At 38.3% G+C, this 25,602-nt stretch overlaps 1 protein-coding gene across 3 annotated transcripts in view; it reads right to left on the reverse strand.

The window, feature by feature from the left end:
• Positions 1–1,583: 1,583 nt before the first annotated feature.
• EIF4E (eukaryotic translation initiation factor 4E) overlaps positions 1,584–25,602 on the reverse strand; it is a 31,923-nt gene continuing 7,904 nt past the window's right edge. For 2 of the 3 annotated variants that reach the window (XM_064651973.1, XM_064651972.1), the window contains exons 2-7: positions 16,858–16,967; positions 15,145–15,240; positions 13,063–13,126; positions 11,062–11,175; positions 7,771–7,910; positions 1,584–6,690 (exon numbers count right to left, since the gene is read on the reverse strand). In XM_064651973.1, the coding sequence (XP_064508043.1) occupies positions 6,576–6,690; positions 7,771–7,910; positions 11,062–11,175; positions 13,063–13,126; positions 15,145–15,240; positions 16,858–16,967 (639 nt within the window). In that variant the 3' untranslated portion in view covers positions 1,584–6,575. Of the gene's footprint in view, positions 6,691–7,770; positions 7,911–11,061; positions 11,176–13,062; positions 13,127–15,144; positions 15,241–16,857; positions 16,968–24,262; positions 24,335–25,602 lie in introns of those variants that run through there. The other variant, XM_064651971.1, reaches the window with a different exon arrangement.

Here is a 25,602-nt window from a genome sequence, read left to right on the forward strand (position 1 = left end):
CAAGGAGTAGGACCAAGTCGCCTCAAGCTAATTTAACTAGAGATGACCCTAAACCATACCACTTCCAGTGCAATTAAGATGTACCCTCAAGAGCATAAAAGAGGAAAGACCGTTTGGGCTGTATTCAAACCAGAATTAATCCTAATCAGGCACACCACCTAGAATTTCACATAAATATTCATCCTGGATTACAATCTCAACCTTGAAAACCATACAGCTGAGTGTTAGTGCAACAACATCATGTGCACAGAACCAGGACTGTTTCTACACTATAATACAAGTATAGTTGGAGAAGATTATGTCAGAGGGTAGAAGTGTCTCAGTCCTGGGGCTTCCTGAAGGTAACCAATAGCAGCCACGATAAAAGCTTACAGGAGAACCAGCTCCCACTGCTGAGAGCTCTCTGTTTGGCTATGCCCTCAGCAGTGCCCACTGCTCCCACTGCAGTGACACCCTGCTGCACAGTGCAGAGGGATGGCTGAACAGCACCACATCTACCAAGAAACAACACTCAAGGAAAGGCCACAAATCTGTTAGAAAAAAAATCCAATTCCCCCCTTTGCATCATTTTCACATTTCACACAAATGTGAAAGAACCACCTATTGCTTAAGAAGCCATCCATATCCAAACAGATTTAATTTTTTTTGCAGTACGTTGCCCTAACAGTTACTGCTGTTACAGCTTAGTACTAGTCTGCACCACTTCACAACCCATCACGGCCTGACAAAAATCAAACCTCAGTTCTGCCCTTGATTCTCACCTCACCCACAACCTCCAGTTGGTGTGTACAAGGAAGACACAACTCTACTGATGAAGCAATAAACACTTAAGAGATCTTTTCAAGTTTGTTTTTTTTTTTTACCCAACCACTCTGGAGCACATCTGCAGGCTGCTGTCTGGGGACAGATATTTCTTCCTTGCTTTTAGGGAATGAACTCGAGGATGGATTTTCCAGGGAAACTCTCAACAGCATCTCCAACTCTGGACACTGATAGGCACCATTTTGTCACTATACAGGAGGCACTCTCACTTCAAACACATGAGATGAACTGAGGCCAAGTAGTGAAATCAGTTTACAGCAGTCAAACATCTATTCTTGAATCAAAAAAAAAAAAAAAAAAAAAATCTCAAGCATTAAGTGCACAGCTATGCAATGACTCACCTACAGAGACAAGTTTTTTCTTTTTTGCCACAATGGACAGCACAAACAGACCAAAACCCCTCCAAGTTCAAGACACTATCTTCAGTTGTTAAACATCACCATGGTGGCACAACAGGAGCTCCTATTAGGGGTTCACCTGCAGTTTCCGGCTAGCTGGTGCCACTACACCAACACATTTAGACTACTCCTTCCTACTGGACAAACTATGGCAAACAAGGAGAGAGCAGTCAGCAGCGTTTTTGCAATCATGTCACTCCAGTTCTGTTCAGAACAAGGCTCATCTGTGGGTGAGCTGAAGGAGCCCCAGCTACGCAAAAGCTCCAAACTGTAGAGTGAACACACATTTCCAAGTAGCCCCACACTCATTCATCTTTGATCTGTGTTTCTCTACATCCCAGACAGAGTCAAGAAGCTGAGACATTAGTTCCTCAGAAACTTTATTTTCATTCAAGCTACAGAAATAAAGTAGTACCTTCCAATTTCCCATCATATTTTCTGTGTATTTGTACGGCTCAGGGTGAGATGCACTAGGATAAACTACCCTGTACATACGGAGGAATATAAGGCTCAAAAACTAGCTTTACTTCAAAGAATGCCAAACCTTACCTATGAGGTTGGCTCCAACTCTTTAATAACATTAATAGGCACAACATAGGAAAAAAGATTATCTAAACTACCTATTGTAAGCAAAATTCAATAATTCATTACAGAAAGTCAAAGAAACCTTTTAGAAATAAAAAAACAGTTTTCTACTTTGAAAAAATAGATGAGTCATTTTTGCTTTATATATGATATATTCACACACACACTTTCAAGTATCATTTTCACTATTATCATACTTACATGGCTAGAGATAAAAAAAATGAAATCCCATAAGCAGATTATTATGCCAAAGAAGTCACACAGTCTTTATCTGGATTTAGCAACACCTGGAATTCTCCATGGTATCACAGTGACTAAAAAAGCAGTGACTAGACTCAGTGTAATTTTTCCCTTTATTAAACATGTTTTAATAAGGCTTGAAAAGTATCAGGATTTAGAAAAATGGAGATGAGAAAAGCAGAGGCAGCCATAAACCCCACAAATTCTCAGCTAAGCTTGTCACACACTCAATACTAGCGGGGAGTAACAAAAAAAATAACTGAGTTATGTTTGGTTAGCAGGCAAACTGATACCAACAGACAGACTTCAGCTAGGATGTTTTAACAATTAAGGCATCACACAGAACAAGTTAATACTGGGAAACATAACAGTCATCATGTGCACAGCCACAGTTCACATTTATCTCTGGACATTAGAACCTGCTTTATTTCAAAATAGAAAGGTTAGAAGGGAATCCCATAGTCTTTTGGGAAAGTGCCAGGCAGCCAACAGGCAAGAGCAGGAGTGACCATGGTTTTTATCACAGGGAAAGGAATTTAAGTGCTTATTAAGGGCTTTGCTGCAGTGCCAGAGCCAGATGCCTGAAAACAAATTCTGGTGGAATACAAAACTAAGAGCTAAAAGGCAGAAAATCTGTTCTAGCAGCTAAAGTAAATGGGTGCCCCACAGAGATCAAAATGGCGAACCTTCAAGATTTAACAGCTTCTGGAGCTTGGAAGTGATGGAGAGGTTCAGCAGGTGCACTCAATAGGTCTGGTTCCACACTGCTTGTTAATATGCTCTGCACTTCTCCTCTCTAATTTGGATAGACAGGTATGAAATGTCTCAAAGTGAACCAGGTATAACTATTTCCTTACTGGTCATGTCATTTTCATTTGCCTGTTTCTTGCCCGATGTGGAAAGGCACAAATTCTGCATTAAAAAAAGTTTACTGTAAGACCTAACTAAAACCTAGTTACAAAAAAATTTTGTAGAAACCATTGACTGTTCTTAAGAGGGCAAAAGTCATATAAAAGTGAAGTGCCAGTCTGAAAGCTTTATGGGTTTAACTATCAAGCTCAACTATTTGATTGAGTACTTCAGTGGAGGATGTTCTTAAAATCTAGTTTTAAAACCATCAGGCCTAGACTCAAAAATAAAGCTTCTCGGAAACAGGGAAGGTCATATATCGAAGGGAAGATATATGTGACTTTTACAGACTGAAATGCAACAAATTTTTTTTTTTCTTTTAGTAAGGGCCCCATGGAGTCCAGAACATTTTTTCCAAGCATTTCAGTAGGAAAAGATTCCATTAGGTAGGATAGAAGTTTTGAGCTCAGCTTGTCTAAAAGCTACTGTTCCAAGTTTCCAGAATTTGGCTAACATTAAAATTAAGTTTCCTGAGCTAGACACAGCCTGAAACACAAAACAGTGACAAGCAAGACAAACAGGAAGTGACAATGAAAAGCATTGCACAGCCCAAGACTTCCAGTACACCCAGAAGCTGACAATTAACACATACTCCTCATCTGTTACCATCTTCCCAGGCTGTATTTCGGCACATTCTTACACCTCTTCAAACACAGCAAGTTTCTGCTTTCCTTGCTCTGCTGGTTTTGTATCAGAGAAAACCGCTTCTGAATGAAGATGCTTTGGACTCTTTAGTCTTCCCAGGCTTACTGAAACCACACACTGACAATGGCTACTAACCCTTCAGAGTTTAACAACACTGAATATTTTGCACCAACATTAGATACTTAAACATTTACTGCTTTTTTCCTCTCTTGAGCCTGTGGCTGTTTTATTGATACACAGAATGGAGAGCTTTCAGTTTTCTCCCGTAGCACAAATACAAACTACACCATTATAATCAGAAGAACATTAGAATGCAGCACAAAGTGATTTGCAAGCTGGAGAAAACCAGGTTCATGGTTATTTACTTCTTCTAACAGTGAATTAGAGGCATAGGTTATATATTTGATAAAGCAACTATGCCAGCTAATTTTCTCTCAAGTCTTCTAGAAATATCACAATTGTTACAGGAGCAGCAAAGAGCCTCAAATCAACCTACATGCAGTTTCATATTACAGTGTAAGTCAGTTGGCTGCTTAGAGGTTCAGGCGCAAAAACCTGAGACCATACCAAAAGAAATCAATCACTTCTCTAGATGAACAAAATGCTGCTGCCCTAAACAATATTCTGCTCAGACTTGCAGTGAAATGAAACAAAACCAATACTATGTACTTCTCATAACAGCATTCCAGTTAATCTCAGCACTCTTTACAAAATGGCAGCACTATTAACGTTTCTGAATGACACTTCTTTCTGTGAGCCTGGTCACAGTGCTCCCAAATTACACACACAAAGACAACCTAATGTCACCACTCCGGAAGCCAATTCATCTTCACATTCCCATGCATGCAAGCATTACTGATGAGTAGCTGAAGCTGTAAGCTGGAAAACAGGCAGGAATCGCTCTGTTCTATTATCTGTGGTCTTATTAAACTAACCTGACTTGCTTTGCACACCTGCAGAATCGGGACAAGCAACCAGTTTCACCAGAATCCACAAAAACCTGCCTTAATAGCTCTCTCCACATCCAACACCTATCCTGGTTAATGACCAATACTGAAGGCATAGTACCATTAGATATAGATACCTACTCTAAGTGTTCCTATTAAACAGCCATAATAATGATCCAGACATTACTGTAATTAATGATCTAGACCTTTTTGGTATAGTCTGATATGCTCTTTATGACAAACGTTTCTGATAAAACACGCAAAAAAGTGTTAAGTCTATTTTAGCACACAACAGATACTTCAGTGCCTTAATCGGGCAGATTCAACTGAAGCTTTACTGCCACAGTGACTAAACTTCCTTTAAGGAGTTATCAAAGATCAAAACCCCAATAAGCACCTGCCTTAACATTTCACTGAAGAAAGGCTACATAGCCCTGGCAAGACCTTTACTCACCAAGTAAGAAAATATGAAAAGCAATAAAGCACTGACTTTTCTGCATACTCTGCTTTAAATGAGTGGAAAGAAAAAGTATCTCATCTTTTCCTCAAAACAAGTTAACTCAATGACCCTCAATTTCCCCCCATCCTGCAAGTCAAGCAAACTTACAGCTCCCACAGCAACTTTCAAATGGTGAAATGAAACTTCGGTTAGCAACACTATCTAGGTCCTCGCATACTTTCGTTTTGTAGCCATGTCTTTAGTGCACTTTACTTGTACTGTGTATACTAATTACATCCTCAGAGCAGAATCACTCACTAAAGCACTTTCAGTGTAGCTCCTATCTGAAACTAAACAGCTTTCTATGTACCCTTGAAATTCCTGGTTGGCACAAAACAAAGCCAAAAGAGAAACAACGCAAACCGTTATCAATTAGACCAACCACTAAGAAAAAACAGTAGCCACATCAATATAATTTCACTTTGATATAGAGTGCTATCTAATAGATTTATTAAAAGTTTCAACAGACTATAGCTCCAGACTTTACCTTTCTTGGAAGACACTACTACAAAAGAAGCCACAGTAGAGACTGCCTTGTCACAAGAGGTACAAATACTTGCTGTATAGATGGAGAAATAAAAGGACAAATCTAGTTGTCTAAAAGACAATTCACTGTACACATTTTATTTACAGTTTTGTACACTGTCTTAATATGAATGGGACCGCTTTTCTACTTGAGCCATTTTAACCAAAGCAAAATAACCTAAGTAATACAAAGTGTTAAAATACAGCATAAGATACAAAAACAGACATACTATTTCTAGTAAGGAATGTAAATTACGGTGTTACATAAAAAAAAATCCACATTTATGTTTAGGAAATCACACAAACAGATCACTGATTTGACTGAAATGCATAAGTTCGTAGCAAAGCTTTGATGTTACAAAAAAACCAAAAAATTACCAAAGAATGCACAAAATTAATGTTTATTCCACCTTTGTCATATTCCCAGATTCTTCACCAAGTGTTACATGAGCAAAAACAACTGAAATCAAAATATCACTAATGTTATCAAATAGGGAAAACAAATAAATTAATCTAGCAGCCATCAGCATAGGTTACAGCAAAGATGATGCTGTATAAAAAAATTGCTAGAAAACTGTATGCACCATACTCTTTTCCAAACCAGCAAAATGTTACTGCATACAATGCAAATGTAGAACAGAGTAATTTCCTGCAGGTACAGAAATGCAACTTCTTTTCTGAATACTGTGGATAAACAAATAATTTTTTTGTAATAGTAATGTTTCTACCAAGCTAATACAGAGTGGGTCAGAAACACATTTATGGATTTGGGGGGTGAAGTGTACTAAAATTCTGATTGGTAATGGTTACTTCAGCCAAAATAGAAGAATTGAACACAGAAGTACAAGACAAAGGTAAATGAGACTTCTCACAAATCTTAGCAACATTTAGATGGAAATCAAATTTAAATGTAGTCCACTCTGCTTTTGAAGAGGCTTTGGTTCAGCTCCCAATCTCGATTGCTTGACGCAGTCTCCTATGAAAGAATACTCAGAAGGTGTCGTCTTAAACAACAAACCTATTTTTAGTGGTGGAGCCGCTCTTAGTAGCTGTGTCTGCATGGGACTGATAACCAATCACTATCTTTGGAGGAAGTCCTAATCTTTCCTTGTATACCCTCCTGGAGGAAAAAAAAAAACAAACAAAAAAACAACAGAACAACAGTTTAAGCAAAGTCCTTAGGAAGGAATTAGTATCAGGACACCTGCTTTTAACATATGCTGACACCATCAAAAAGAGTTGCCTACTTAGAAACAGTTTCTCAGACGTGAATAAACAACTTGAAATATGATTTTTCTAGCTTATTGCATCTAAAACCCCCTTACAGTTTTGTAAAATGACTTACCATATATAATAGGATAAGCCCTTGCAAAAAATTAACAGGCTTACATAAATGTAGAATGCAAGGATTCTACTGCACTCATATGAGCATCATTATTATCAGCAAGCTGTATTCCCACATACAGAAACAAAATAGCCATGCATAAGCCATGGTCCAGGATTCCAGAACTACTGAGATGATAAAGTCACCTGAGCCAAACAAAACAGCAATTCCCTGGAACAGTCAGTTTTAATCAACAATCACAACTCCATTGCGGAGAGTGGCTGTCTTTGCTTTAACTACTGATAGAAAGCAGCCCCCTCATGGTACTAGCCATGATCAGCTACTCAACAGAAGCTTTAAGAAATCAACAGCAGCTTTAAGAAAAATCAGCTTGGACCTTATGTCTTAAGAGAAGGAAGCAGCAGTACCTCCCTTAGACACACACACTGTTCCTTAGCATAGAGTGAGTGAGGTACAAGACACTAAGGGCCACTCCTGTCCTGAGTCATGGCAATATGACAGCTGGTGATCAACACAACTTACCTTGCTCTACTGTTACTTACCTCCCACCTTTACAAACTGGCACACTGCAACAGAACCCACATTATCTACAGGCATTAAGTGCAACAAATGAGAACTTCTGCCAAGATTTGTGTTGAATTGTACAATGAAGGCAGTGCAGCAGTACAAAGTAGTTACTAGCACATGCCCATATAAAAAACTACACCATACCACAGATTTGGCACAGAATTACTTAAACTTGGGATACAGCTCTGCACAGGCTACATTTTCCTGAAGTGCATTCTCTATTAAGTTAGCTGGCTTTAAATGAATGGTTACACTTCATATATTCAAGACACCAATCACATTACTTACCCTATATGTGTAACTGCATCCCTGTTTTCACATTCAGTTGTCCATATTGCTATTTTATCACCCTTAGTTCTAACATTAACAACAGCACCACATACATCATCACTGTAGTCATCAAACGACTCCCCAATAAGGCACAGCAGCTAGAAAACAAAGGAGTAGTTCAGAGTCAGAATCCTGCTCCATAGGCAAACACTCAGTGTACACAACAAGAACTGAGGAATGCTACACTTTACTGCCTACAGTCACTTGCCGTATAGCAATCATTTTCTGTTTATTGCAGTATCTTCTTGAAGTTCCAAATGTTACAAGTGAACATCAACTCAGGCGTAGTAGGACATCTTCCACTGATTCTGAATTTTCCATTCCTCCTCCTGTCCCACCAGCTACGAGTTCTGACACAACTGATCATTTACACAGTGCTGCCTCCCTCCTCATACTCCCAATCCAAAACAAGGTAAGAATTAAAGGAATATATTCTTTCTACAGTACATTTAACATAGGTAGACAAATCTGAAATTTTGTTTCCATCCATTACCTAGAAAGTACCTGTGAAGAACTATTTGCATAATATCAGCCATGTAAAGTTTAGCTTCAATGCTGAAGTCTATCAATGCAGAGGTAAATCACACTGCAGTCAGATGAGAAGCACTATTCAATGAAGTGTTACTTCCAGCAACACAGTCAGGAAGCTTCAGTGTTTCCATAAACTCTACAGTGGGCATCAGTTCTCCTGAACAGTGTGCAATGCAAGTGCACCAATACAAGCGTACAAGTGTGGCGGTTTGGGCTAGGCCTTCCTTGGTGACCAGTTTGTAACCAAGGAAGGGTCCAGATTTACCCAGTATTCCCTACGATTTTTACTTAAGCCAGATTATAAGAAGAAAGGACGAGAGGCCTTCGTTCTCTTTCCTTCCGGCAGCTTGGAGGTGCAGGTTCCCTGCTGTCGGGTCTGCCGTGCTGGGGAGTGAGGCCTGGTTAGGCCTTGTCGACCTTGGGAGGTGGAGGTTGCCGGCGATCGGTCCAGAGCGACTCTCCATTGTCCCAAGGAAAGCGTGAGATATTTCCTTGCTAATAACTCTTTTAGTTACTAGATCTCAGGCCACTAATCGGGATATATATATATATTTATTTTGGTTTTGTTCCTTTTCCCTTCCCCCTTCCCTTTCCCTTGGAGAATTGTATATATTTTAATTGTATGTAAGTGTAACATAGGTGTAAATATATTTATATATATCACTTTAGCTGTCTCTCTCTTGTTTCGGGTTTTTCTTGGTTGTTTTTCTCCCTCTTCTCCCTGAGGTTTTGGCAGGGGGGAACTCTTGTGGTAGGGTTTGGAGACTTGGCAGGGAGCCAGCTTCAAACCATAACAAGTAACACAAGATTCTTCCCAACAGGCTTCTAATGGTGAAGCTTGGAACTGGCAGAGGTATTTTACTTCAGGAACATCATACTGAGGGGGGTCACATCCCCACGCAATATGCTAATTGTCAAAGTGATATTTAAAATCTTCAACTTGCAACCTATAAAACAAGCAATACAGATAATCAAAACTTATAGTTTCTTGTCTTATAGAATCTGTCTTTGAGACAGATTCATCTAGTCTATGCTGAATTAAAAATCCTTCTACACACTGAAGTACTAATCTCCAAATGAACGCTTGTTTAATTCACTTGCACAGTACATTAAATACAGTGCTATTACATCAGTTTTCCAGAATCACTTATAACATTTGGAAATTCAACACGTTTGCAACTTTTCAAACAAAGCAGGTCTTCCAGTACCCATGAGACCTACAAGGGTTGGCCTCATCGAGGAAATACAAAAAGGACAAAGTGTGCTAATGAATAAATCAGGTATAACTACTTGTGCTTTAAATGTTACACCCAACCACAGGCTGCACACACTCGATGAGTAATGCAAGTCATAAATGGCTAAGATTAAACCACACACAAACATGCAAAATATTGATCAACAGCCTTAGTACACACATAAGCAAAGATGACTACTATGCTCAATAAACACTAGTCAGGTACACTCTTCATGAATGCTGCACAACAGGGGAAAAAAGTCTTCTCAACTCAAGTTTAGTTTACAGTTAAGATCATTGTATTACAAAAAAAATTTGTTCCAAATGAGAGTTATAAAGGCTTTGGTTTTTATTGGAGAAAATTGGTTACATATAATTACTGGAATTAGAAGTGACAGGGTTGCTTTAGAGCACATATCAGTCACCCGGGTATTTAGGTTCTGTGCCACTGCTTGCTGCTAAACAAAAATCAGAGCCCTCTAACCCTAAGTCTACACAGACTACCTGCATGTTTCCAGGCCACATGTAATGGCTGGCAGGAATCAGGACTCATAGGCGTGTGTAGGCCAAATGCACACTGTAAGATGTTAATTTACTCATGTGCAGTCACACAGCCTAGTAGCGCAATGCTCCCAATCCTCTCTGCAAATCACAACTACAGTGACTAGAAAGATCCTGAAAGTTCAGGTGGTTTTGATACATCTGCTTTCATTCTGAAAGCCATTTCTCCCTTTTGAAGGGACACAATACTTCTTGCCCTTCACACAAGCAAGGAAAAAAGATCAGAGATTTGCTAAGACTGCTTTTGTTGTCCTGTCTACAATCCATGATTCTAAACCTAGATCACACTAGACTGTTTTAGGCTCTTCTGAGTCAGTTCCTAAACAATACAGTCATATCCTTTTCTACAACACATTTAATGCAACCCACATAATCTCTAGAAATATATTTACCATTCAGTTAAATCTATTCCTAAGAGAGAACAGCAATAGAAAATGTATTTATAGTGTACATACAGGATGAACATGCTATTACTTGCCTGCCCTAGTGTTAAGATAAAAACAGGAAGAAAAAATCAAAGTACCTTGTTTCAGCAAGGCCAAAACCTGAGAACTATTCATTTTTCCAGAAGTATTTGTAAAGCACATTTTTATATTCTAGCAGTTGAATCTGCAACACTCAAGACAACGCAGTATTTTCACAGTAGCTCAACAGCTGCTCTGTACATTCCACAGGAAAAGATTAATCTGCCCTGCAGAGATCTCTCTGCCTGTTACAACGAAGTATTGAACAGAATACAACTACATTAAGGATCACTATTGAAAAATCATGTTTCAAATACAGCCTGTCAATCAAAACTTACAGGACACTGCTGACAAGAAGTTTAGAAGATTAGTGTGGCACACAAAGATCAAACCAGTTAAAAATATTTTAATGCAAACACAAGACTCCTCAGCTGCAACTAGTCAGGCCATAGTGCTTACTGTCTCTAGCCAGAAGCGATCAAGGTCACTTCGTCTCTGCTGTTTGTTTAGTGTAATTAGCCATCGTCCTCCTCGCTTGTTTTTTTCATCTTCCCACATGGGTTCAATCCCATCCTGCAAAAAATGGCCAGAAGTTACATTAGACTCAGTCTGTATTTTTCCTATAGAATAACCAAAAGGCCAATGACAGCTGAAATACTAAGTTAAGAAAAAAATGTATAAACTAAGATCATTAAACACTGTCTCATAACAATACCAAAGTTCCAAAACAGCTCAACAAGTACACTTTCTCTAATTAATCTTTATTTCTACAGAAGACTCACAGCCCAGGCAAGTCTTAGCTACAGATTACATTAAAAAAACCTGAGGCAACAGGCAAAGTCAACCACCCACTTTGCCCTGCATGAAACTAGAATGTAGCTGCTAATTTTATCTGGAGTCCTTATTTTATGCTTTGGACTCAGTGCAATGTCAGCCAAGCGCTTCACTTATGCATACAGACTATTTCACTGAAACAGACACCTTTGGCAGTCTACCTCACTGATTTACTTCACACACAAGGTGAGAATAAAGGTTTTCATTGTCAGGACAAAAAAAAAAAAAAAAAAGAAAAAAATCAACACATCATTTCAAAGCAAGTTCTGATTCACATTTTACCAATGGCCCTGCACTGAATTAAATGACTCTGGATGTGCTGATCCACCAGCTATGTTGCACTTCAGAAGGTCATTAAAAAACTAAGTAATTGTCTAGACAAAGGAATTTGGTTAAGAACTGTCCATTAAGAGAACTGCACTACAGAACTTAGGCTGAAAACAAAAAGTGTTCAACATGCAGGATGTGGAGTGGTGTCAGCTCACTTTAAATATAACACCCTCACTGGCAGCTGCAGATCTTAAACTACTTCATCACCTTTAAGAGGCACTCTTAGGAGGTCACAACTGAAGGACAACAGTAAGAGATGGCTCATGAGCCTGCAACAGTTGCCAATTTATACCTGTTTCAGTTATATATTTAAGTTTTTACTGCTTGATGATAAGCAAACACAGGATAGATACATGTACTTAAAACACAAATTTAAGATTCATGTGAAAAATACAAGTATGATCCATAGATATCCTACCCTCTGAAGGGCCTACAGCTTCTAAAAATTCTAGTAAGGAATTTCAGTCACTTAGAATATCATTACCTTCCCAAACCCAATCACTATCTAAAGCTGCTGGGGTTTACAAACAATGTACAGTTTGCTGAGGAGTCCCAGTCCATTGCTGGGCTTTATGAGCAAAGGAGGAACCAGGCATCAGTACTTCAGGGACTATTTAGATATTTGAATCCAGAAAGGAAGCTGTATGTTAGAAGCACTTCCAAGAGGTAAGGATTTAATTCAGAGCTCCAATTCAGATCTCCACTCCAGCTGAGGCACGATTTCATGTGCCCTTTCCCATAAGCATTTTCTATTCACCAGTTTGGGCACTTCCTCAGCGTGCTTTACGTGTCCGTGTTGAGCACAATTTTCTATTTCATACACAAGTAATACAGCATTTAATTGGCAGCATGAAAATGGATAGGAGCCTTGTCCATTTGGCTAGTAGAATCCGTAAAGAACACTGGAAAACATTGCTGCCTCCCATAGACATTTTAACTCATTTCACATCAAGTGACAGAGCTGGAAAACATTTCATATTATAAAAATTTACACAATTATTTGCACAAATCTCAAATGTAGAATGGAGACAAACAGTAACAGATTAAAATGTACTGTCTGAGTGTTAAAGCAAGTACTTGCATTTTCAGAAGCTAGTGACAGCCTGATTTTCAGACAGCACATAATTGGGACTTTCTAAAAAAAAACCTAACACCTTTAGAATACTCCCAACCATGTTCCTAAATGTCTTAAGTAAAATATCTGGACAGTATCTTGCTTTGTCAGGAAACCATCCATAAACATCCATAACTGGAAAAAAAAAAAAAAAAAAAAAAAAAAAAGGTTAGCAAGCATACCTTAAAGAGCGAGTAGTCACAGCCAGGCATTAAATTACTAGAGAGCTGGATATGGTTGTATAAACTATTGGAGGGAAAAAAGCAAGATTAAAAACTAAGCATCATTTTACAGTACAAAATTCTTAAAGAATCTAAGACATATGACCAAACAAGACCCAAAAATTAAAGAGCAATTAAGTTATTTCAAAAGCAATCCTACTTCTTAAGTATTTTTCAACAGTATAAAAGCACTTGCTTTAAGATGCTCTGGTCTTAAAGCAGCAGAATGGAAGTCAGTTTATGAACACTTGTAGGGTTCCTATACCAATGCCTCTTCTAAACCTAATTCTAACAAAGTTATTAGGAATGTAACTCACTGAGCTTTCACGGCAACAAGTCCTGCATACATGTGTATTCTGGACGTATACATACATGGAATAATTGTTTATATTTCTAAAGCTAATCTCACTGCAGAGAATGTTTTTAAAGAGAAGTAATCGACTTTGTACTTAATACAGTCATCATCATGGCTAGGCTTTGTGAATGAAGATTTAGGAATTTAATACAGTACTCTAGGTTTAAATGTTCTAGGCCTGATAGTTTGAATTAAGGATTCAAAAGGCAAGAACAGATGATTGACAACAAAACAAAATTTATATTCAGAATTAAATTTACAACTGTGCAATTCAGAGAAAAACATTCAAAGGAGTACATACTGTCTCCTTCTCTAGCAAGGAGAGATTACTTTTGTTCCCTTCTGCCTGCACATATTACAGCAACCTGCAGCCCAAGACTAACATTCAGGCACAGTTCAGCATCAAAAAAAAATTAGTGTGATGTTCTAACAATGAGAAATCAGGCACAGGAATTTACAATGCCATTAAACTTAAAAGAAGCAAGCTGGTAAATGTGTATCTTGACCATAACATTTTCTTCCCAGAAGAACACACCTATTCCTCACTCCAACCACAAAGGAGGTTTAACTTCTCAGTTGCTTCTGTCTGATTTTATACCCTCACTGCAGACATCTCCATTAAGCACTTTTCATTATCCAAACAATCTTGGTTATAGGAGCTCAAAAATTTACCCTTAACCAACTTTAATAGGGCAGCTAAATTTGTTTAAAGCTCACATCACATACCACAAGTCTGCAAACTACACTTCACTCAACCATTAATCACTCCCAGAGTAGGAATGGGAAAGCCGGTTACGAGCCCAGAATCTCATTCCCCTCCCTGTGACAACTGCACTGATGAAGTTCCTGAAAATGTAGAAGCATTTTTCTTCTCTATTTGTGCTAATTAGTCATCTTATTCTGCTAAGGCACCATGTCTCTTCCTTGCTGATCACATCCAAAAGAAGTATGCAACAAAAACTTTAAAAACCCTACCACTCAATGTAGCATGAAACACTAAGAAAGCAACAGTGCTTTTTTTCACCCTCAATTTCATGCCAGTTGCATTTTCTCTTCATTTTCATCATTATGGCAGGCAAAATCTTTCAAGCCAACCACCCAAATCTGACTGAAACCACTGTTAGGAAAGTACAGGCCTACCTTCAAAGGCTTTGGAAGCCTAAATTCTTTCACGGACCTTCAAATTAGAATGAAGGTAATTTCTTCTGTAACCTCTAACACACTTCTTTTAGGGATGCCATTAATCTGCATGAATCTCAAGTATTCTGCTCAAGATTCAGGTACCCTTGAACATGTGCAGCGAGACAGCAGCCCGAGAATTTAGTCAAGGGGGAAAATGTAGGGGCAAGGAAGTGACAAACAGAATTTACAAGTCCATGCTTCTATGAGATAGCTACTGCACAAATAAGATTTTCTACATGTGTCATGTACATATGAATATAAGCAGTGTTGCAGTGTTACAGCAACACAACGTGCATTGAAACTGTGAACAACTTTTCCATTGACATTCTCTTCAAAGGTGACATTCTACCACAAGGCATAGACTTCACCTTCAATTTTGCAAGTATTTCAGATTACACCCAAAAAATTTGTGGTTAATGGAGTACTTAACAGGTTTTTTGACTTTGACATAAACTTTGCCAACAAATCCCGGAATTACCATGCAGATTGAAAAATTTTTTACTTACGCCCAAAAGTCTTCAACAGTATCAAACTTTGAGATAAGACGAAGATTTGCTTGCCAAGTTTTGCTCTTGTCATTTTTAAAAAACCAGAGTGCCCATCTAAGGGAAAATACAGTGTATAAAAAAATATAATAATTAGTATTGTTATATCCAAACTAATTGCAAACCTTAAGATATTAATCAGCACAGAGGTCAGTTTTCATCAATAAGCTACATGATATATTTGTTCTCAAATACTTTACAGATAACGATATTTGTGTTCCCATTACAAGAATCATGGCAGATTTGATCAATCCCTTTAGGTAAACATTTTAAATATTTTTGGAACTTTACTAAGACTCTAGAAACTTCATATGTTCCATTTCTCCTTGCAGTCACTACTAAACTGCAGTCCCCTACCACAAATAACTGATTATGGTCTAAAACAACAACTAATAAAACCAGTAGCACAGCTCCCTGTCCAGTAATTTCCTTGTAGAGGTTACATAAGCTAGTTATATCACTCCAAAGCTATACATGCACAGAAAAGAAAGCATACATTTTAAAAGGGAAGCTGCCTTAAGCTTACTAACGGCAACATTCTTAAACCCCCACAAGTTCATTGTTTCAAGTTCTAAAATCAGCATATATAAAGACAAGACTAAATGAAAAAAATCATCTCTACTGAGTACAAATCTCAACATATTATAAATTAAACCTTTCACATAAAGATTCTCTTTCTGGATCTAAAATGCATCATTTAAAAAGCTGGAACAGAATACCCGATGAGGCATTTAATTAAACAGGTTTATTTTTCACTCCAATCGTTTCAGTAGTGTTGAAATCACTCAGGTTTGCACTAGAGTAGATTTATCTTCTCACAGAACTTTAAGTTACCAGATATGAATGTATTGATCAATCAACTGACCCTTCCTGACGTTCCAAATCTTGTTTTACAAGTTTACTCCTTTCCAGTAATAGCCTCACTACCACTTGTAAAGGAGTGTCAGCACCAATTTATTCAGGGCGTTTTGAGGAAATAGTGGAAGGATGGAAGCTGAAAGACAACAAGGAAAATGGGATGCACACAGCATAGCACTACAGGGTAGAATGGTTTTCCACACTTACTCAAAACTTAGGAAAAGAGTAAGGTGTCACTTGGCAAAAGGTCCACTTGGAGCAGTGCCTACCTACTAACACAAAGTACTGAGCATCCCACATTAACTCTTTGGCTGATTTGGAGAAAATTACTTCCTAGCTGGTCTCTTTGAAGCTGTAGGAAGGCTTGGATTTTTCACTAACTTTTAACTATAATTTTAACTACAAGTTTTTACCACTGGCACCTTAATTTACCCAAGTATAAGGCAAGGCTTTCCAGTTCTGCTGGACAGCAACTTCAGCTCATTGTCAGCCTATTAAAACATACCAGACAAAAGCAACAAAATCTCTGCTCATCTCCAACTAAAAGCAAAGCCATGCTCTTTCCAAGTACCTGGCTGCATTTTGAAAATTTGCAAAGACTTTCACCTTCTGTAACTGCACTATCTGAAAAGACTCTGAATATTAACAACTGGATCAGATTCTATTTAATCTGCAACCTCATTGCAAAAATCCTCAAAAAAACTCCCCAAGAACTGTCAAAATACTGCTAGAAAATGCAAGGTAAACAAGAACTGCAAAGCCACAGGCATTTTTCTGTCTTTGGCAAAACTACAATCATGCTTCTGGACTATTTACCTGTTTTGTAGTGGGTGTTTAATATACTGTTCAGGGCTGGCAACCTCCTGACTAGGTGCTGGCTCGGTTTTCTCCTCTTCTGCAGGTTGAGGGGGGTTGGGAGTGGTTTCCTGTTTGAAGAAAGGAGTAATTAATACATTCCTTCTCAATTTTTATTGAGGTGATTTTGTTCTTTGAAGTAACTTTAAGAAGGCTGAAGCCAAGAGTTCCTACAATTAATTCTGATTAGAGGGCCTAAATCACATCATGGAAGCACAATTTGTATCCCTTCATTCTTCAACATCAGAATAGGCCCTACAATAAATACTAACTGCAGGAATTCACATTTTGCTGTTCGGTGATTTGCTTCCTATGTCATTTGTTTTCAGAATGGTTCACTTTACATACTTGTGTCATTTTGAAACAGTTTTGAGAGTTACTTCAGAAATATACAATATACTATGTTATCTAGAATATGCACATCTAAAATAAATTTAGAGAGCAATCATTTCAGAAGGAAAATTATTTTTCATTAGTTTCTGACAAAGCATTATTGGAAACAGGTGTACAATCCCTGTTATTTAGAAAAATCTAAGACAAGTAGAAGATAGACCTGCTTTTCTGACGTCTGAAATCCACTATTGCAAGCAGATAGAAGTCAAGCCAGTTAGTAGTTATCTTTGTACTTGCAACAACATCACCAACCAAACAGCAGAATTTAAACATGCATAGGTTCTCAAATTTCAAACTGAAATAAATGTAATTACTGATTTAGCACAGACTAGACTGATTCCAAGTGTTATTTTTTCAACTGCCTAGAAACAGTGATAGAAATGTTAAAGATACTTAAACACAAAATAGTAAAATATATTCTCTTTGCATGCAAACTCTCTCAGGCTCATCATTCAGTTCGAGAAGCCACTGTGTCAGGTTTGAAATTCTAATGCCATTCCTTCAAATCAGGGAATACAAAGGTTTATTGTGAGGCCAAGTGTCCCTGCCAGTTACCACCGTCTCTCCCTAATCTGGCAATCCATGCTAGAAAAATCACAGAAACGTGGAATGATGACTGTAGCTCATTCCCTACAGCTAACACAAAAATGCCTATACAGCTGACCCCATGAAAGAAAAACCACTTCAGTAATACAAACAAAAGCTAACTACAGACTCAGACTCCAGACATTTCTAAATGCGGCAATGCAAAAGTAGTATTTAAGAAGTAATTTAAACTCTGTGGTCTTAAGAGAACAAATTAACATGGGGTGGATTAAGTAATGGTAAGTCATTTAATTAATGGAACAGTTTACTCCAGGCTTCCACACAACTCAGTTTATCATCACACCAAAGCTGCTGAAAAAAGTGGAATGGATTGGAAGTGATAACACTGTTCAATCTTCACAGACCCAGCTGGCAAGTTTTTCTGATAACACTTAAAGATCTGGTTTAACAGGGATTTTCTTTTCATTATCAATATATTTAGCATTATTAACCACGATATGTTTTACATCAGAGAAGCTACTCCTTTATGGTTGAAAATAATCAAGTATGATTTAGTTTAACAGCTCACCTAGAAAAACACCTCAGTTCAAAAGCTGGTTTACATCACATTTCAAATACTTTCACATGCACCCCTGTCCACAGCAAAGAGACTGAAGTGCGAAGGCCTAACAGAAGCACTAGGCCAGTGCTTTGATTTATACAGTACAAGGGGCAAATTCCTGCCTCCTAATAAAACTAAATGCTTTCTGAAGATTATCCAAAGGGATCATCACTAACAAACCCATGGAAAAACAGTGTTGAACAATCTGTCATATCTCCTCCAGTGTAATACTATAAAAAGCTAAACAGATCTTCAAAAAACTTACTATGTTCTTCAAATTCTACGTAGAATAAAATTTCTAGTGTTACCCCATTCATGTTTAACTTGATGGTATCAAACATACATCTTTAACTACACACAACCAGCTGCAGAATACATCAAGGAGGCACTGCAATATTTCCTCATTCAATTTATCATTTGTGTTGAATTACAAAAAGCCAAGTACAGACAACTAAAATTTGTTGCCCCTTTAAGGACTTCTAACTAGAAGAGTCAGAAAAATTACACACGCAAATACAGTGACCACACAAGAAAAATCTTGTTGATATTTTGGAATAGCACTAGGTTTTGTGCTAAAGCTTGCTTTCATTCACAATACTCTGCAGTTGTGATATATAATATTTACAACTCATTTACAAGTGCTATTATACTAAAATTTTTACAAATAGTCTGCATTCAGCAAGAGTGAGTCTATCTTCCAAAAATAATTTCAGTTGAGAATCTCATTCACGTTTGCTCAGCAACTAGCTTTCAATATACAAAGAACTAATACCAAAGTCTACCTGTCACTCTTCCAGAAGTGTCATAACTATAAACTGAAACAATCAATACAAAGCCATTGAGGACATGCAGAGCTATGCTGTTTCATAACTTCCAATACAAGACAATATCCGAAAGGATTAAGGTAGCACGTCCAGTTAAAAAAAAAAACCAACACCGAAACAAACCAATGAGCCTCCATACCTGCCTAGTACACCAACAGTCCCCCTCTGCACAATTACAAATGAAAGATATCTGACTCAGCACATTTTAGTTAAGCCACAACAATAATAAGTCCCTTTAGAAAGCTACAAAGCATTAATGAAACTCGGACTAACCATTATTTCAAGCTCCTGTCCAAAAACAGAATGTGACAGCTCACCTCCAAGGCCTAGCTAACTATGACCTTGACTCAGGACTGTGCCACTCCCCTCAGAAACTAACCCAGCCAGAATAAACTTTTTTTTTTAAACACCAGGCTGCCCCATCAAGGATAGGTACAGCTCTATGTGCCAAGTATAAAGTTGGAAGTAGAGCTTTTTATCACAAAACAGTTTTGTGGCTGGTCTCAGACAAAAGCCTAAAGCAGGTGGTTTTTACTTCCTTATATTTCCCACAGCCATCAAGGAAAACAAAAAGAAACAATTTTTGGCTGGTTAATCATTATCAGCTCCTATTTTTTCATCTTACATTTATCTCACTCTTCTGACTATGAAAATGAAGTGTTTGTATATGAAAGCACTTTTCATTATTAGTCAAATAGGAAGTGTGTAAGTTTACTAATTGTCATTCAAAGTCCATCCCTGGTATCCAAGAAATTCTACAGGAAATTATCTAGAATTCTATTCTATAAATACTACATGAATTAATGTTACACTGTCCACATTTTACCAATTCACACCTTGAAACCTTAAAATTGCAACACTATTAACCTGAAGTCAGATTGACTCCACCAGTAGTTTCTGGTCTACTGAATTTAAAATCCTTCTTAATACTTGACTATTGCTCACAACTAATGCATTCTTTAACCTAAAATCGACTTTGCATCTAGAACTAAACTAAGTAACCATTTGGTTTGCTGCTTTTAAAATGTATGTCATAAAATAGGGTAGTATTACCAGATAAGCTGGAAAGCTTCATATGGCCAATCCCACTTCTCATACACAGGACAGCACATAATTAAAAGTGACATTTATTTACTACCCACATGGTTTTTGATGTAGGAATCAGCTTGCAAAAGTCCATGAAACATCTGCCTACTCAGCATTTAATGACTGTATCTGCACATTACTTGGATTCTGACACTTGCAGATTTAATTGGTGCTATTTACTCTTTCTCCACAGCACATAATGACCAACATATCAAAGGAAGGTGTGCATGTCACCAGGACAGGAAACAAATAGCATTTACAGTAAAAACTGCCTCATCAGGTTTGTCTGTTGAAGAGAACAACAAGCTTGACTGGGTTTTACCAAGGGTTTTCAGATGCTGCCCAGACCACGTTTGTGTCATTAATTGTCTACGGAAGTTGTTCAGCAAGACCAGTTGAGGGAGTGCAACGTTTATTGCCTAAAAGGATGTAACTCAGCACTATTATGCACTTCTGGTGAAGGCTAAGAGAATTAATTAGTGGAAAAGGCTTCCAAAGGTTTCTTGCACTAAACCAAAATAAGTCACATTCCAGAGTTTTCACCTTCTCATTTAGGGTTTACAACAGAATGAGAAACCTGTATGTGCCAGTTATCTGATGTATAGGGAAAAACATGTCGACTGTCTCCTGGTTCTTCTGCTTCTTGCACATAACTGCTGCTATGCTACAGTCAGGATAACAATTCGCAAGACCCAAAATCAAGAGCTATTTATTTAAAAATATTCTGGACAGAACAAAAAGGATTAAAGCCCACCCAAGAAGCAAGTATTGTGTTCTGTAAGAAAACAAACCAAGTGACAATCTGATATGCAACTCTGAGGAATGAGCATACAGCGGTAAAAACCACAGGTAGTGTAAGAGCAACTGGAAAAGTGGTACTAACAGGCACCTGTTACCAATTTAACAGTGTGAAGTAGACTTCCAGACACCAGGACAGAGAAAAGATTCCTAGATGTGACATAAGGCCTAATACAGAGCAACTATCCTAACTGCATATAGCATCATTTAGAACACCACAGATTTTTAGGAAGAACACAAACGTTAGAACCTGATTTTAACTGAGTGACATCCCCTCAAATTACAACTGAAGTGCAACACGTGTACACGAGGACAGGAACAAAAGGCTTAAGAGAAAAAGTCAGAGGTTTTATACTAATCATCACCTCAGCTTTAAAAGATACAAAGGATATTTATAGCCCTTTTGACTTCTGAAAAATGGGTTACATACACTTGAACGTACTCATTTAACCCACAACCTCACGACCAGCATTATCAAACAAGTTACAAGGAACATCAAAACACTTCAATATCTTTGTGATTTTGTAGCTGCCCAAGCAAGCTGCCCTTGTGCTAACACCCCTCACACCAGTCAGCACTCTGCTGCTGCCTTTGCTACTGGAACATAAAATCTATCCATGGGATGACTTTCCACATCTAACATTTTGTAACTTCTAAGGCACTCTAACAAGGAAACAAAAACTTCCCAAAACACTGAGGAGAACAGTTCAGATGACTCAAAGGACAAAAACCCTCTAATCTCCCCACACACCTCTACACAAAACCACTCCAAATTTCCATGAGCATACTGAGTCACTGGTACAACTAAGCATAGAATTCTCTATCAGATGAAAAATTAGAACACATTCAATCTTCAGAAAAGAATTTAAAACAACATATAATGTCAATGGTCAAGAGGTCAGTCTTCAAACAAAGTGCTGGACACACTACTGGTATGCCTGATGCTTGTAAAGGATGCGATACACACAAGCTACTTTGATAAACAGCACTGAGCTCGAGACAGACAGACTACTGTTTAAAAAATCATTCATTTAAACAACTGCTCCATGCATTTAGGGGAAAAAAAGGACTTTTAAACAGTTAAAATTTTTCTGGCTTCCATCCACTATATAGAATCAAGCTGCCACTTTCAGGCAGCTAACAAGACATTTATATTACACAGTACCCTTAAATCTGTAGATCACACACTTGCTACCTTCATGACATGAACATTTTATAGAGCAAGAGGCTTTCGAACTTCAAGAAATGAGGACTGTTGTAAGCTAAAAACAGTTTCCAAACTCATGTTTAGCCTTGACTTTAGAATATTTCAAAAGTGAAAGAAAAATTTAGTTAAGGAGAAAGTCACATTAATTCACTTTCAAAGGCTGCACTTTTCTTCCTCAATGCCAGCTCTCTACTAAATCCCTTATTTGATTCTCCCTCTGTCCCCTCAAAATTCAAACTAACCTTTACTTTACAGAGCACATTTTCTCAAAGTTTCCCATGTACCTCCACACCTGCAGGCAGTACTGGTAAATGAAACACAGCTCCGTCTCATATGCTATTTTTATGCATTACCTTGAAATAAGCTTGGTATTTTATATGCTGTGTGAAATGTAATTTTTCAAACTTGCTTTTAAAAAATATTTATCTCAAAAGATTTAAGTTGTCCAACATACTCCTCCTCTTAGAGGAAGCTTTGTATTCAGACAGAAATTTACAAAAGCTTGTAACAGATATTCTCAATTATTAAACAGCATGACAGACATATCTATCCTGTATCTTTTCAGAAAAATGCAATGAGCAAGCAACTGTGTTCACAATCCTGCAGCTCAATGCTGTACTGACTTCAACCACAGCAGGTCATCGACTATTACAGCAGAAACACCCAGCAAAAGAGCAAGTCTAAAGTTGAACACTCATCTTACATGCTATCTGTCTGCAAATAACACAAAAGAAATACCTTTCAGCCTACCTTGAATTTTAGGAGCTATTTTGAACTTTCCAGAATTTCAAGGCCTTACACCACTATGTAAGCCCTTAAGATAATAGTTTCATTTAAAATAAGTTTTGAGTCCCACCTACTGATAATTAGCTGCTTAAACAAGCATTTTTTCAAATTCTAGGTAATTGAAATTTCACCCTTGTATCCTAAAGTGCAGAGTTAAATTCCTAAGAATTGCACTTACAACAATAACTGCCATTAAACAAAAATATAATAAAAGAACCATGACACCCATTTTCCAACTTGAATGATGAGGGATCAGATTCATATGCACCAAAAAGTTACAGGCAACTACAATTTAAAGTCACCTTTGGCAAACTACTATTTACTAAAGCATTACTACTGGTTTTGTTGTTGACTTTGTTGACTTTTGCACAGTGTTATCTGATCACATTTAATCCTCAAAGGCTACAGTGAGAGCACTTGAACAGGACACACTCCTGTATATTCTCACAAATTAACCTAGAATATTCTTAACAGAAAAAAACTGGTTCACATGAGAAAAAAAATGAGTTTTAACCTGTCAGTGTTGCAAAGGGTTAAGTCTTCCCTGCAGTGGAGAAGTAAACCCCTGTGCAGTAGGTCTGTATTTACTTAGAATAATCATCTTTTTCTTAGCAGCTTCCATGGGACTCTCTACACAACTTTAAACTCAAGTTTTCATATTTGTGAAGAGTTTGAAACACTTTTCAAGCTTCTTAACAATCTGAAAGCATGGAAGTAAGAAGCAATGATTTTAGTAGGAGCCTACTTTAAAAAAAAAAAACAAACCAAACAAACCCACGCTCAGTCATATTTTGCATTTCCCAAAAAACATATTTTCACACCAGGGAAGCATCACAGATGACATTTCTAGAAACCCATGTCCAGATTTTGAAGGTCAGGAACAGAAAGGCTTCCCTATGATCAAGAGGTAATCCTAACCACACACGCAATTTAATTGTTCGAGTGGAAAGCAACAGCATTTCCGTGACACTGCACATCTTCTGACCTTGGTCACTACACAAGTCTAACCTTAAGCTTAGGCAGGAGAAGTGAGCCACCTAAGAGGACAAATAAAAACTTTATTATTTACTTCAACTGGAAAGTAAGCAAGCACAGCCAATATCTGACTCCCGAAGTCAAACATACTTCAGCTACAGCAGAACACTGAACAACTGCATTACTTGAACAGTTGTGTTGCCCCATCTTCCACTTCTACCAGCTTAGCATGACTGCTCGTGGTGAGCTGGATCTGGCAAATCAATCCTGCTAGGAAACAGTGTGGCAAGATCAATTGTTTGCTTTTGGCTAAATTAGGGCCCTGGTCTACCTCCATGTCCAGCTTAACACTGATGTATAAACAGTGGAGAAAATGGTGCAAAGACAGGCTTGTGCCAGCAGCATGGTGCAGACAGCCCCACACAGCCAGGCCTTTAGACTAATTTCAATTTTTAGAGGCTATGAATATTAAAAATTATTTATCACAATTCCTGCCGAGTTCCACAGCCATAACAGAAGCACTTCACTGACACTAAGCTCTCATCTTCAGATACATGGGCTACAGCTCAGAAAGACTGGCCTTTGGATGGCAAAACAAGTGTAACACTGTGGCTGGAGAACATGGGAAGGGTGTTGCTGGTGGTCTGTCTTCCTGTATTAATAACTGACATTCTTCCTGTTCAGAACTGTTGCCAAGGAATTTATAAATGCTGACTAACCTAAATCTCTTCCTTGTGGGTAGAAATTTTTTCTTTTGTTCACTGACGAAAACCATTAGAAGGACCAATGTCCCTTACACAGAAAGGTAAGGTTAATCTTTATTTAAACCCAGTGATTTTCAAACTGAAGTAGTTTTTGCCTAAATGTTACAAGGCATCTCCAAAGAGCAGACTGGCTATTTAACCACAGCTGGTAAGTGCAGCAGCAAGAGACCAGCCTTCCCTAGCTGTGTTTTCTTGAAACACTAACACCCAGCTTTCTGCTGTCTACTCCTCATGATACACAATCATGTGGGATTAGAATAACAACTGCACTTGGATCACTTCCAGATGCTTCAGCTCATTATGGAAGCGCAGGCTGGGGGCAACATTTATAAGACGGAGCATAGTACCATGACCATAATTTAACACCTGGAAAAAGAAAGAATTACTTAATTATCATGAAAGGTGGATATATATATAAAAAAAAACTTGAATAAAATTATAACTTTTATCCAGAACGATGACATAGCCTGAAAAGGGCAATTCCGTCTACCCAGTCTCAGCAGCCACGCTGTCGCTCCGGCTGCCCCAGAAGCGCGTCTGGGACCGACCGACCGCTCGCCCCCTCCCCGCGGGGCCCCTCGGGCCTTGTGAGTGCCGCGCACCCGGCCCTTCCCGCTCTGGCAGGAGCCGCCCCGCGGTTCCCGGACGGCCGCGGCGGCGGGAACCAACATGGCCACCCCCACCGCGCCACATGCGCCGGCCGGGCCGGGCGGCCGCCGGGCCGAC

Source organism: Pseudopipra pipra, chromosome 4, assembly GCF_036250125.1.
Source record: "Pseudopipra pipra isolate bDixPip1 chromosome 4, bDixPip1.hap1, whole genome shotgun sequence".
NCBI lineage: Eukaryota > Metazoa > Chordata > Aves > Passeriformes > Pipridae > Pseudopipra > Pseudopipra pipra.